The sequence below is a fragment of the Choloepus didactylus genome, chromosome 14 (genome assembly GCF_015220235.1).
Source record: "Choloepus didactylus isolate mChoDid1 chromosome 14, mChoDid1.pri, whole genome shotgun sequence".
NCBI lineage: Eukaryota > Metazoa > Chordata > Mammalia > Pilosa > Megalonychidae > Choloepus > Choloepus didactylus.
Window position 1 is genome coordinate 18213184 of NC_051320.1, and position 14332 is coordinate 18227515.

General features: G+C 37.4%; 1 protein-coding gene across 3 annotated transcripts in view; it reads right to left on the minus strand.

Annotated features, from left to right (window-relative positions):
* ASPH (aspartate beta-hydroxylase) overlaps positions 1-14332 on the minus strand; it is a 234941-nt gene that overhangs the window by 169703 nt on the left and 50906 nt on the right. For 2 of the 3 annotated variants that reach the window (XM_037803594.1, XM_037803595.1), the window contains exons 2-3: positions 7504-7653; positions 1538-1606 (exon numbers count right to left, since the gene is read on the minus strand). In XM_037803594.1, coding sequence (XP_037659522.1) covers positions 1538-1606; positions 7504-7653 — 219 coding nt within the window. Of the gene's footprint in view, positions 1-1537; positions 1607-3025; positions 3071-7503; positions 7654-14332 lie in introns of all 3 variants that reach the window. The other variant, XM_037803593.1, reaches the window with a different exon arrangement.

Genomic DNA, 14332 nt, shown 5'->3' on the forward strand with positions numbered 1-14332 from the left:
AATAAAATCAATAAAATACAATAGAAAATAGTTCTGCTTCTAAAAATGAAAGAACCTGGCCCACATGAAATTATCTTTAAAAAAAAAAATAAGCTTCACTTACAGTTGTTAAATTTTCAACACATTGAATAAGACTTTAAGATGTTTACTATTAAAAGAACACATTTGTCTATTAAAAATGTTAAATTTCAAAGATTAGTTGGACGAAAATGATATTCTATTTCAGAATCCATCAATTAAAATAAAGTGGTATAATCAAGCAGTTAACCATTCATAGGCAAGCAAATTAGCATCATTTCAGTACTCTAAGTTCTACAGAATTTCATTTCTTCCACATGCCTAGGATTATAGTCTTCTCGGGATGTAATATATTTATAAAAACTCAACTTTAGATATGAAATGAAAGAATTGGATAGACAATTCCATGAAGGTTAAGACAGGAAAAGAAATTTCATGGATAGCTTCTACCGTTAAGTAGCAAACACCAATTCCCACTGAACAGTAATAAGAAAACATAAACTAAGGTCAAAATTAAGAAGCTATTACTACATTTTATCACAACTAAAACCCTATTTTCATATTAAGAACTTATTGTTTTATAAGGAACTGAGACTAACCTAGGGAAAACAACTTCACTGATTATAGATATGGTTCCTCCCATTTTTTCATGTCCATAAAATAAACATGTTGAGTCATTATTTTAAAAAGCTTAATGTATAATACCTTGCTCTGTTTTTTATTCTTTTAAAAGGCTTTAATACAAAAAGTTTTAATACATAATATGCTACATACTAAAGCAAAGAAAATGATGGTGTTTATGAAGCACAAATACATATCTCACCAGGAGAGATTATATAAAATTTGCAAATTAAAATTAGCAACATCCTTTCTCAAAACATAGCATTTTAAGACCAATGCAGGAATGCAGCATCTTCTTTTATCATAAGAAACATCTCAGTGGTAAAGACAGGTAATTCTGGTCATAGAAGGAGAAGGGAAGATTTCCAAAATAAGGAAAACCAGTCAAAAGACTACTGGTTCATATTTAACACACATGCATAGGGCATTTTAAGATATTTACTACCAGTATTTTATTTCTAAATGAATTCATGAAAGAAATTTTAAGCCTTTAGGAATTTACACTTTTAAATGTAACCAAATTATTGCAAATGCTACTAAAGAACGGTTGAAATTATATTTGAAAATAGACTAGGACAATATACATCTATATATTCAAATATTACGTTCACAAGACAAAAGTCCTGTGAATCTCAAAAATATGGAATTATTATACTTATTAAAAATATATTTGCAAGAGCCATATACTTACCCATTTTTAAAAGTAAATTAAAAGTGAGAGTGTATGGGGAAAAATTTAAGACACTGAATGTCTCAAGAATGAAATGCATGATTTAAATGGGAAAACATATCATGCATAAAAATATATATCAATCCATATAGCTATAATTAAAGCAAAATATTCTTTAATCCCCAGCACTTTATCACCACCAATAAAAAAAATAAAACATGTACTTGCCTAATAAAACTTTGGCATCATCCACATCAAAATCCCCATCACCATCAGCATCATAGATTCCTAGTTTTCCTATAATAGGGGAGAAATGATGGGTGTGGGAACAAAAGGGAAAGCAGGTTTACTAAGGTGACTACCACTTATTGCAGGAATGCATATTAGCCATAAATGCTGACAATCAGTGTAATTCTTTGCTCTTTTAATGCAGCAAACCAGTGCTCACCTACAAATGATGGGAATTCACTTACAATCAGGAAATATTCACCTAAGAATTTCTAAGAAGTATAATAACTGAGAAATTTTTCTATATAGGTTTAACAATATTTTTCTATATAGGTTTAACAATATCTGATCTATCACATCAGAATGATGCTTGATTATACAGCTAAAAATACTTAAGGTAAAATTTTCAATGGGTGAGAAACAGTACTGATCCATTTCTAACAGTTAAATGAAATGTAATATTCCCAAGAACGATCTTTCCTTCTACTGTCAATATCCAAAACAAAAGGAACACCCACCAAGGCTCAAAGAAAGTTAAATGTAAATAACATGGGGGCTAAGTACTAAAAATAAGAGTTAATTTTATATTTTACAGTAATGATTTACAAGAGAAACATCAAGAATCAACCTTTAAAAAAAAAAAGAAAAAAGACCATTCTGGAAATAAAGTACGTAAAACCGGAGGCAGCTTCCTGAAATAACAAAGGAAAACTTATGGTTATCCTACTTAAAAATTTAATTAGCATTGGCCATCTATCAGTAAGAACAAAATAAATAAATAAGGCTTAAACAGGCATGCTGAAAAGGCAATGCTACCAAGGCTTTTACTCTTTAAGCACAGCAGACATATGATTTAAGCGTTAGTGCTTTATCATTCAGGAGCACTGTATATTTAGTATTTTAAATATGAGTCAAAGACATTCAATTCCCTAAAAAATCATCCTAAGATCAACATGATTCATAACTCATCACTGGACAACAACTGTGAAACAACATAAGAATGCACAGGAGGATTTTAAACAGCATTCACAAATCTAACACAAGTTATAAACAATCAGTTGACAGTGCTGTCTCCTTCTTTTTAACGAAAAGTAAATAACACTGCCACAGAACTTTTGGAGAAGGAAAGCCATGACAAATCATTACCCTCCCAAAGCCCTTGTTTTACTTAAGAAAAATAGTTAACTTGAGAAGCCTGTTTTACAAAGCATGTACACATTTAAAAGAAGGGGGAAAAAAAAGGAAAGGAAGCTATCATCTCCATTGTTAAGAAAAATAAATGAAAATATTGATCTGCAGGTCAAGGCTATACAGTACAGAGCTAAAATAATGCTAAAAAAAGATATGAAATACTACATTTGCTGACAAACTTATAAGGGAAACTTGGTCCTATCACATACATTCTCTGATGTAAGTGATAACTAAATTAATAGAATGAAGTTTCAGAAACTAACACAATATACTTAAAATGCATCTCTCCAAGCCTACCTTGAAGTACCTCTGATAAGTTATAACGGAAATCCTTTGCTTTGGCTGCATGCATGTAAAAACATGAAAAGTGTTACTTGTGCTTAAATGTACAAATATTTCAGATGTCTTTTGTTTAATACACTTTCCCTAGGAACATATCAAGGTAAATCAATAAAAGTACAAATCTACTAAGAAGCTGGTCTCCAAAGTAAAATTCTTCCTCAACAGCCTATCAATCTATAAGACATAATTTTGTTAAAGTAATAAAAATGAAAAACTTCAAAGAAAGATTACATGTGAGCCCATTTTGTCTCTTTTTTCTCAGAAAGATTGCTCTAACAAGTGATGCAGGGATCTAGGAGGTTCAATGGAAGGGAAAGTGTCTATAATTATATGCAAAATTGTACATATAGACATGCACGCACTGCTTCCAGTGACAGAATTCATATATTTCAATGAATTATTAGGAAGGAATGCCATTATTTACAATAGTCAAAAAGTGGAAACAACTCAACTGTCCATCAACTGATGAATGGATAAACAAAATGTGGTATATCCATACAGTGGAATACTGTTCATCCATAAAAAGGAGTGAAGTACTGATACATGCTACAAATGGATAAACCTTCAAACATTAGGCTAAGTGGAAGAAAAGACACAAAAGACCACACACCGGATGATGCCATTTATATGAAATGTTAAGAACAGACATAACCATACAAACAGAAAGTAGATTAGTGGTTGCCAGGGGAGGAGGAAGGGGAGAAAAGACCAAATGCCAAACCACTGACGTGCACACTTTGAAATGGGTGAATGCATTATGTTAATTTTATCTCAATTAAAAAAGAAAAGACTTCTAGTGTGATGAAAAGAAAAAAAAAGAAAAATGGGAATGTGACTCCTAAAAAGATAGACAATTATTAATATAAAGAATCATGAAAAACCACAGAGATTGTGGGAGGGAAAAGGAAAAAAGATAAAGAGGTTTATTATCAGAAGAACCTCCAAACAGCATACAGACCCCACCGACTCTTACACACAGGTGTGAGCACGCAAACACACACACACACCCCTATACCAACAGAGAAGGGGGCTTTGAAAAGATCTCTAAGGTAAAGTTTTGCAAATTGTGTGTAAATGACCCATAAATGGGTCCTTAAATATATTCAGTGGCCCATGACCAGCATTTTAAACATTTGTGATATAGCAAAATAGAATGACAGAGTATCTTACTTGATGAGATAACTTGGATTCTGTTAGATAAAACTTTTCTCGATCGAAAATAAGCACAAAAGGAATTCTTTTATTACAGGTCATGTTTTAAAAAAGTTCAAAAGCCATCCCCTTTTGTTCCCACCCTATTGAGAACCAAGGAAAGGCTTCAGAAATTAACAGTACCAAAAAGATAAGTCTTTCATATTACTAAGAGTATGCTACTTCTACAAATTCACAGAAGAAGCGAGATCAAAATTCTTATCTAAGGCCCCTGTCCCAATCAAGGTGGAGGAGTGAGGGCTCTGTGCCCCCCATCCCCAGAAGCTCTGAACAATTGGCAAGAATTGGGAACATCTCTCCCAAAGCACCAGAGCACAGTAACAGAGCAAGCGCCAAATCAAGGAAGAAGCAATAGGATCTCCAGGCACCTTGGCTGACTCCACACCTTGCTCTCCCAATGTGGGTCCCTGGTCCTGGTTCCAGAGGGAGGAGAGCAACCCTCAGGTGATTCCTGGAAGCATGCCTGGCCCCATCTGTCTGACGGAGGCCTAAGGGACTGACCCAGGGTACCTGTCACAGGCTATCTGTCCCAGAACTTGCCCTTCCTGTAGAAAGCAGCTCACCAAGCTCTCCCACAGAATGCTATGGTAGAGCAGTCAAGCCTTGGCCACCTGAGGCAAGGGACTATTGGCTGTAGGTTACAGAGAGTGGAGCTTGGGACCTTAAGGAAACTTTCCTAGGAGAGGGGACACTCGTACCTGTATAAACGCGGGAATTCCTAGGGCCACAAACCCACGCCAAGATAAGATGGATGCACAGAAAGGATCAGGGAGGCTTCTATACTTTGGCTTGGAGCTATTCTACAAAGTCATTATATGGATAATCCTTGAAGGAGAGCATTCACACAAGTCAATCCACAAAGACTGAGAAAGGTGTTTTCTTTTTTTTCCTTTTTGTTTTTTGTTTTTTGTTTGTTTGTTTGTTTCTTTGGTTAGCAACTGGCATTCAAGGAAAGTTCTGTCTGTTATATACCTGGACACAAGCTTAAGAAATAGATGCCTCGGAGTCTAAATTCCAGTGACAACACACTGAAATATCAAAATGTCCAGGTTTCAACAAAGCATACAAAGAAATAGGAATCAGTGGTCCAGGCAAAGGAGAAGAGTAAAGCATCAGAAACCACAATGAAGAGGATCAGACCTGGGACAAACCAGACAAAGACTTTAAAAAAATGGCTGTAAATATCCTCAAAGAAGCCAAAGGAAAACATGGATAAATGACAAATGAACACAAAGAGAATATCAACAAGGAGATGGAAATTGTGAAAAGAAACTAAACAGAACTGAAGACCATAGTAACAGAAATTAAAAATGCCCTAGAGGGATTCAACAGCAGACTGGAGCTGGCAGAAGAAAGAATCAATGAACTTCAAGAAAAGACAATTGATATTATCCTGTCTGAGGTGCACAAAGAATAAAGGGAAGTGGACAGAGCCTGAGGAACCTGTGGGACACCATCAAGCATACCAGCAACACATTGTGGATGTCCCAGAAGGAGAAGAAAGAGAAATGGGGCAGTAACATAATGCAAAAAATTTGGCTGGACCCCTGAACTTGCAACAGATGCCTAAAGGGCAGGATTACAGAGGACTGCTGTAAGCCTGTGGGGTCTCGCCTAACTCCGGGTAGTTAGAGTCAGAATTGAATCGACTGAGTTACTGCAGTATTTTCAGTTGCTGTCAGAAGCTGTTGTGGAAGTTGTGGGCGGTTTGGGATAATCTTTACAGGGGCAGAGGGAATATACAAAGAAATAATGGCTGAAAACTATCAATTTAACCAAAGTCATGAATATAGACATCCAAGACACTCAACTAACTCCCAACAGGATAAACCCAAGTAGATCCAGGTCGTGACATACTATAGTCAAATGCCAAAGATAAAGAAAGAATTCTGAAAACTGCAAGAGAGTAGCAACACATCACATAAGAGGGAGCCTCAATCAGATTAAATGGCAATTTCTCATTGGAAACCATGGAGGCAAGAAGGCAGTGGAATGACCTATTCAAAAAAACTGCTACCCAAGAACTCTATATCCAGCAAAACTTTCAAAAGTGAGGGAGAGAATAAGACATTGTCAGATAAACAAAAGTTGAGGCAGTCTATCACCACTAGAATGGCCCTACAAGAAATGCTTAAGAGAGTTCTGCAGGTTGAAAGGAAAGGTCAATAGACAATAGATGCATGAAGAAATAAAGCCAGCACTAGTGCATTTTTGGTTGGAACTCCACTTTTTACTTCTTACAGATCTAAAAGGCAGATGCATAAAATGTAATGGTAAAGTAGTGATTTTTGCATAAACATGTAAGTTTTGACAAGAACTACATAAAGACAGGGGGACGGAGGGGTGTAGGAACATAGAGGGTGTATGCTATTGGAGTAAAGCTGGTATCAAAGCAAACAAGATGTTTAATTTAACAAGGATGTTAAATTTAAGCCCCATGGTAACTACAAAGAAAACAACAGAATATGTGAGCTCATAGAGACAGAAATAAGAGTACAAGCTGCCAGGGGCAGAGGCAGAGGAATGGAGAGTTAATGCATCATGGGTGTAGGGTATCTTTTGGGAAGATAGGAAAGTTCTAGTAATAGAAGGTGGTGAGGGTACTGCAATATTGTGAATGTGATTAATCCCACTGAATGGTATGCTTGGGAGGGGTTGACATGGGGAAGTTTATGTTACATATATATTCCCACAACCAAAAAAGAAAAAAGAAAAAGAAAGAAAGAAAAAAAGCACAACTAAAGAAACAATGGCAGTAAAATGCTATACCCTGGTCCTGGACGGGATCTAACAAGGAAGGAGAAAAGATTCAAAAGGACATTAGTGGGACATATGAAAAATCTAGAATATAGACTGTAAGCTTTATATCAGTGTTAAATTTCTTGGATTTGATAAATGCATTTAAGGTGGATACAAAAGTGAGTATCCTTGTTCTTAGGAAATGTACATGGCAGTATTAAATGTTCAAGAAGCATGATGTGTGCAGGAAATAGATTAATAAACAGACAAGGCAGATTGACAGATAGATGGGTGGAGTGATAGACGAATAGACGGAATGATATGTTAAATGTGGCAAAATGTTAAAATTGGAGAATCTGGGTATCTGGGGGGTGGGGAAGGGAATGCTGGAGTTCTCTGTATGATGTGTGCACTGTTTTTGCAACTGTCCTATAAGTTTGAGAGTATTTCCAATTAAAAAGTTAAAAAAAGAAAAATCTTACCAAGAACTTCCTCATAATCAACAAGCTCAAACCAAACGACAGCTACTGACGTCCAGACCCCCAGCAAAGCAATCACCATGAACCACGTGAAAAATGAACTTCCAGAGAGCCCGCCTTTTCTCCCATTCTTGTGTCCTCCATGTTTTGCCTCTGTTTAAAAAAAAATAAGTATTAAGTGTCATTCAATATATGAGAAGAAAATGCTCTATTTACTCTTTGGCACTGAATTATTTCTCTAGTAAATGATAGTACTTACAATAGATCATTTCAAAAATAAATCTAACTTAAATTCTCAAAACCTGTTACAAAAAAAAAAAAGTTTTAAAAACAGAAAAGCTTCAGCTTAAACTCAACACCATGTACGTAAAATCCCAACTTTGATGTAATGGAAGAAATAAATTTCTGACTAAATAATAGACTTTTTTTAAGTGAGTGTTTATATTTGGACAGTCCCTTCTAAGTTCTTTATCAAAACTACCTAAATATAACCTCCTTCAAAGTTTAGAACATATCAACTTATCATATAGAAATGTACCCAAATCCCTTTCTCTATACCTTTTAGTTTCTGTAGAATCTTGAAGACTGTTAACCTCCCCTGTGCCCACCATCAAAAAAACCGAATCCATATTCTTAGCCAAAGAGAGAGGGTGAGAAGGAAGAGGGATAGGTAGCAGAGGTGGGGGAAGAGAAGGGAAATGGCCTCAGCAATTCAGTCCTGCTGCTTTAAAAGATCCACTGAGACCTAAAGAAACAGGAAAAAGTTCATCCACAACAGATCCCAAAGCAGGAAAGAGCTCTGTAAACTGTAATCCACCAAAAGTGTTATTTCTTTATCACATCTGACATATTCTTACATTCTTCTGGAAATATTCTTCTTACAGCTAAAAATAAATAAGAACAATGAAGTCAAGAGACTAACAGAAAACAGCTAACATTGTCTTTAAAAGGAAAAATAGCAATATTCAAATTTTTCTTACAAAGGAATATAAGAAGTCATATCCCAAAATGCAAGCTGAGAAAAAGGAAAAGTTCATTAAGCAGGTAGAAAAGTAGGGCACTGCCTCCTGTTTGCTCAGTGCTTGCAATTGCTTTCAAAGCACTTCCACACGCGCGGCTGCAGGTCAGCCAGCCTCCCACGGACGGGTCAGTGTCTCTCCGGGGGGCACCTGTGGTTTCCAGGAAGGACAGGTCGTCATCCCGTGGGACTGCCTCTCACACCACAGGACACTTGGCATCCCCGGTTCCCCCGGCCACAGTCATTCAGACAAGCAAAAACCCTCCCAAACATTTCTGAACGTTCCCCGAGAAGAGCAGTGCCTGTGAGGAACGACTGATGTAAGGAAAGGCAGAATCGTCCCTGGTGCCAAGGAGAGAGGACGCGTCTCGCCCGAGTCCCCAGAGCAATGGGAACACCCCTGGCCTAAGTCAGAGGGCAGAGAAAGAGGATTTCAGAAGACCCGACTGCCTGTAATCCACAACCTCAGACCTCTGACTCCTAAACCCAGTTCTAATTACAGAATACCAGTAGTGGAAATACTGCCAATGCTTCTGGGAGTAAAAACAAAATGAATTTATTCTTGTCAAAAGGAGATGTACTTTTTTAAAACAAACCACTAGATCAACTTTTCAAAAGGGCTGTAAAAACTAAGTCAACTGAGTGTGTACACGTGTGTGTGTATGTGTATGCTCAAACATACACACATTTATCTGTACAACTATATTTCAGGGTATAAAACCACGACAACTGAAGACAAATTTCATTCCTAAATTACAAGTCAAATAATTCCCATTTTAATTGTACTTCAAATATAAATGTATCTATCCAAAAGGGCCAGATTTCTAAACAATCCTATGGTGAATTCACAAAATTATACTTACCAAATAAAAGTCTCTGAAAAGCCAGATACATAAAAATATAATTTGTAAATTAAACAAAATATTTGCTGGGCATGAATCTTATCGTAGTATACCAAATCCACTTAAAACACGGCCTTCAGAGTGACATCATCAACATGGAAACAAAAACAGCTACTGAAAACCTCTATCCAGAGATTCAATGAAAAAAGACAATTCTGAATTGTTTGAAACTCTGGAGGAGGATATAGACTGGAGACCAACCCTGCAAATGCCAAATAGAAGAAAGAGAAGAAATATCAGGTAATAATCATCCATCCCAAACCAACCAGTCCTCTCCCCTCCCGCTCACTCGGTCTCTGTGTGGGAAAGGCATAAAATCAGCAGATGGGACCCCTGCTGTGATGTGAGAGTCTATAAAATGTCTCATAGCAGTGAGACATACCCCCATTGTTTGAAGACTGGGGGACAGGGGAGGACATTTCAAGGCCCAGGTCAGTGAGGGACAAAAAGACAGAGAAAACGTGGACAGAGACTGTTTCCAGCCCTGGGTCTGAAAGCCCTGTCCCCACCCTTGAGGGAAGCAGCAGCCAGCAGCTGTTTCCTTGCCTTGGGGATGGCTAGAATAGTGGGTCACCTGAGAGAGTACATTGCCACAGGTGGATTTTGGCTGCCAAAGTGAGAGCATAGGAATCCCGCAGTTTCAGCTCACCCGTATAGACATAGGCTATGTTCGGAGGCAAAGGAGCCTTTGAGGACAATTAAGTTATGGAACGCTGAAATCTGCTAGACAGTTCAGAAAGTGTAAGGGACTTGAAACACTTTGAAAAAGATGCTCCAGACCCTTTCTTAGAACCACAGGAGCTGGTCCACATGCCCTGTAGGGAAACCCAAGCCTTGTTTTGGCTGAGAAATATGGAAGAACCAATTGTTAAAGCAGGGCTCTAAAACAAACCCAGGTCTTGGTGGCCGGCGGAAAACAGAGCACCACTAGAAGCCAGCAGATTTGTATTAAAACACACAGTAACTTGCCGGGGTGCCCAGTGCCTACCTCCCATCCCTGTGGCAGGCCAAGGTGGGCACCTGATTCGGGGGGGGGAAGACTTGGGGACAGAGCCAATCTGACAGCTGGCCAGTGACAAAAAAACAAAAAAAGAAAAGAAAAAAGAAAAGAAAACATAGAGTTCAAAGACAACCAACAAGAAAATCCCAGGCAAAAGAGAGAAAACAACTTCCAGAATAAACTAATCAAGAAAATCAAATGCCTACACAGCAAAAAATTATGAGCCACACCAGAAAACATGAAGATATGGCCCAGTCAAAGGAACAACCTCACACCTCAACTGAGATTCAGGAGTTGAAACAAGTAATTAAAGATGTTCAAACAAATCTAAATCAAATCAACAAGTTGAAAGAGAATTTGAAAAAACATGAATGATATAAAGAAGACACTGGGTGACCATAAGGAAGACTTCATAAGCTTGAAAAAAACAAATGGCAGAACTTATGGGAATGAAAGACACAATAGAAGACATGAAAAACACAATGGAAACATACAACAGCAGACTTGGAGGGACAGAAGAAAGGATTAGTGAACTAGAGGACAAACATCTGAAATCCTACAGAAAAAAAAACAGATAGGGAAAAGAATGGGAATATATGAGCAGGGGCTCAGGGAACTGAATGACAGTATGAAGCATACAAATACATGTGTCCCAGAAGGAGAAGAAAGGGGAAAAGGGGGAGAAAGAATAATAGAGGAAATAATCAATGAAAATTTCCCAACTCTTACGAAAGACATAAAATTACAGATCCAAGTAGTGCAGCACACCCCAAACAGAACTGATCTGAATAGACCTACTCCAAGACACTTACTAATCATATTTTCAAATGTCAAAGGCAAAGATAGAATTCTGAAAGTAGCAAGAGAAAAGCGATCCATCACATACAAGGGAAGCTTGATAAGACTAAATGTGGATCTCTCAGCAGAAACCATGAGGCGAGAAGGCAGTGAGATGCTATATTCAGAAAAACTGCCAATGAAGAATCCTACAGTCAAGCAAAACTGTCCTTCAAAATGAGGGAGAGTTTAAAATATATACAGATAAATAGACACTGAGAGAGTTTGTGAACAGGAGACCTCTACAAGAAATACTAAAGGGACAGATAGGAAAAGACAGGAGAGAGAGGTTTGGAGAAGAGTGTAGAAATGAAGGTATCAGGAGACAGAAAGAGGGTAGACATCAGGCATTTGATGCTGAAGGAGTACAGAACGTTCAGTAGGACTGATTTTATAAATACAGAAATGAATAGCATAATGCTGTGTGATGGTAACACAATATTGTAAATACACTGAACAAAGATGACTGTGAGTATGGTTGAAAGAGGAAGGTTAGGGGCATGTAGGACACCAGAAGGAAAGACAGAAGATAAAGACTGGGACTGTATAACTTAGTGAAACCTAGAGTGATCAATGACTGCAATTAAATGTACAAATATAAGAATGTTTTTATATGAGGGAGAATAAATGAATGTCAACTTTGCAAGGTGTTGAAAATGGGCTGGTATCAGGGAAAAAATACAATCAATGCAAACTAGAGTCTATAGTTAACAATAACATTGTACTATGCTTCCTTTAATTGTAACAAAGGCAATATACCAAGTCAAATGTCTATAAGAGGGGGATATAAGGGAAGGGTATGGGATTCTTGGCATTGGTGGTGTTGTCTGACCTTGTTATTGTATTTTCTTTTATTTTTTTTTTCACTTGCCTTTTTTTTTTTCTTTTTTCTCCTCTTTCTCTTCCTTTGCAGAAGAAATGGCAATGTCCCCATATAGATTGCAGTGGTGAATGCATAACTATGTGGTTATACTGGGAACTACTGATTATTTACTTAGGAGGGAATGTATGGTATGTGAATAAAATTGTTTAAAAAATAAACAGAGGGATATCAGTGCTAGAGAAAAAGTGGAGAGAGGGATGTACTTAATCACTGTTGGTGGGGAAGGACAATGGTGCAGCCCATCTGGAGGGCAGTATGGTGTTTCCACAGGAAGCTAAGTATGGGGTTGCCATATGGTCCTGCAACCCTGTTATTGGGTACACTTGTAGGACTAAGGTAACTCAGACTAAAGGGTAAAGGATGATACTGATGGTGCTTTAAAACTTCAACTTCTGTGTGAAACCAAAGGAAGAGATGTTTATTCAGTTCAAAATCTAGATTTTCTGTAGCACACTATATAATTTAACTTGTATGGTCAGTTTTTTCAAACACCATAATTACATAGAACTTTGAATAGGGAGTGAGATCTGGTTGGTTTGTACAGGTTAGTGTGAAGCCCCAATACATCCCAGAGTAATTTGGGCAGAGAATTAAAATGTATTTGCAAAATCCCCTTGAAGGACAGGGGGAAAATGTGCAAATATTAAACTTCCGCACCTGGGGAATTACTGATATTCTCACAAGCATTGGGGACAATCAATTCAGAAGGCCGAGTCTTCTTCTTGGGGCTTGCCCTCATGAAGCTTGTTACTACAAAGGAGAGGCTAAGCCTACTTATAATTGTACCTAAGAGTCTCCAGAGAACCTCCTTAGTTGCTTAGATGTGGCCTCTCTCTCTCTCTCTCTCTAAGTCAACTCTGCAGGTGAACTCACTGTCCTCCCCACTCCGTGGGACGTAATTCCCAGGGATGTAAATCTCCCTGTCAATGTAGGACATGACTCCCAGGGATGAGCCTGGACCCGGCATCACAGGATTGAGAAAAGTTTCTTGACCGAAAGGGGGAAGAGAAATGAAACAAAATAAAGTTTCAGTGCCTGAGAGATTTCAAAGAGTTGAGAGGACATTCCGGAGGTTATTCTTATGAAGTATATAGATATCCCTTTTTAGTTTTTAGTGTACTGGAATAGCTAGAAGGAAATACCTGAAACTGTTAAACTGCAACCCAGTAGCCTTGATTCTTAAAGATGATTGTATAACTATATAGATTACACTGTGTGACTGTATGATTGTGAAAACCTGTGGCTTACACTCCCTTTACCCAGTGTATGGACAGATAAGTAGAAAACGGGTATAAAAAGTAAATGAATAATAGGGAGAGATGCGGGGAATAGGATGTTTGGGGTATTCTTTTTTACTTTCATTTTTATTCTTTTTTTTGCAGTAATGAAAATGTTCAAAAATTAATTATGGCAATGAGTGTACAACTATATGATGGTACTGTGAACTGACTGTGCACTTTGGATGATTGTATGGTATGTGACTATATTTCAATAAAATTGAATTTAAAAAAGAAAAAGAGAGTCAAGGAAGTGTAAATAGCAGTGGTCACCAAAAACTAACCAAACAGATGCTTGAAATGCAAGACCTAACTTCCCCCATGAGACATACTGCTTCACTAAGCCTGTTTTCTCATCTGTCAAATAGTCCTAAATATATTTACCTTAAGGCACCATTGCTTGGATTAAAAATTATGATGTTCATGGTTATGTAATTATTGTCATGGATTTTTGCAAAGTAAAGAGCCTATTCAGACACAGTTCTATCCAATTCTATACAAAGAAGTTGTAAAGTGTTAGGAGAGCATGAAAAATAGAATTCTTCAGACACTTTTATAGGAAGATATCCCTTGGTAAAAAATAAAAAAATAAAAAAATATATATCATTTAGCTAAAAGTAAGATGTGGTAAAGCTTCTTAACTGATTCTCGAATTACTTCACTTTGAGCTAGGTGTCTTGGTAGGCACTTCCACTGCTTCTCCTTTCCTTCTTGGCACATAGATGTGTGTGTCCATCTCCATATAATCAAGCTGAGTCATGTGACTACTTCTGGTTAAAGTACTGAGTAGAAGTAAAGTGTGTCAACATCTGGACTAAAGCATTGAAATGCCACTGTGAGACCCTCTAGTGCTCTCTTTCCCTGGCAAAATAAGCATGGAAGCTCACGTGGACGTGGAGAGGCCTCAAGGTTGAA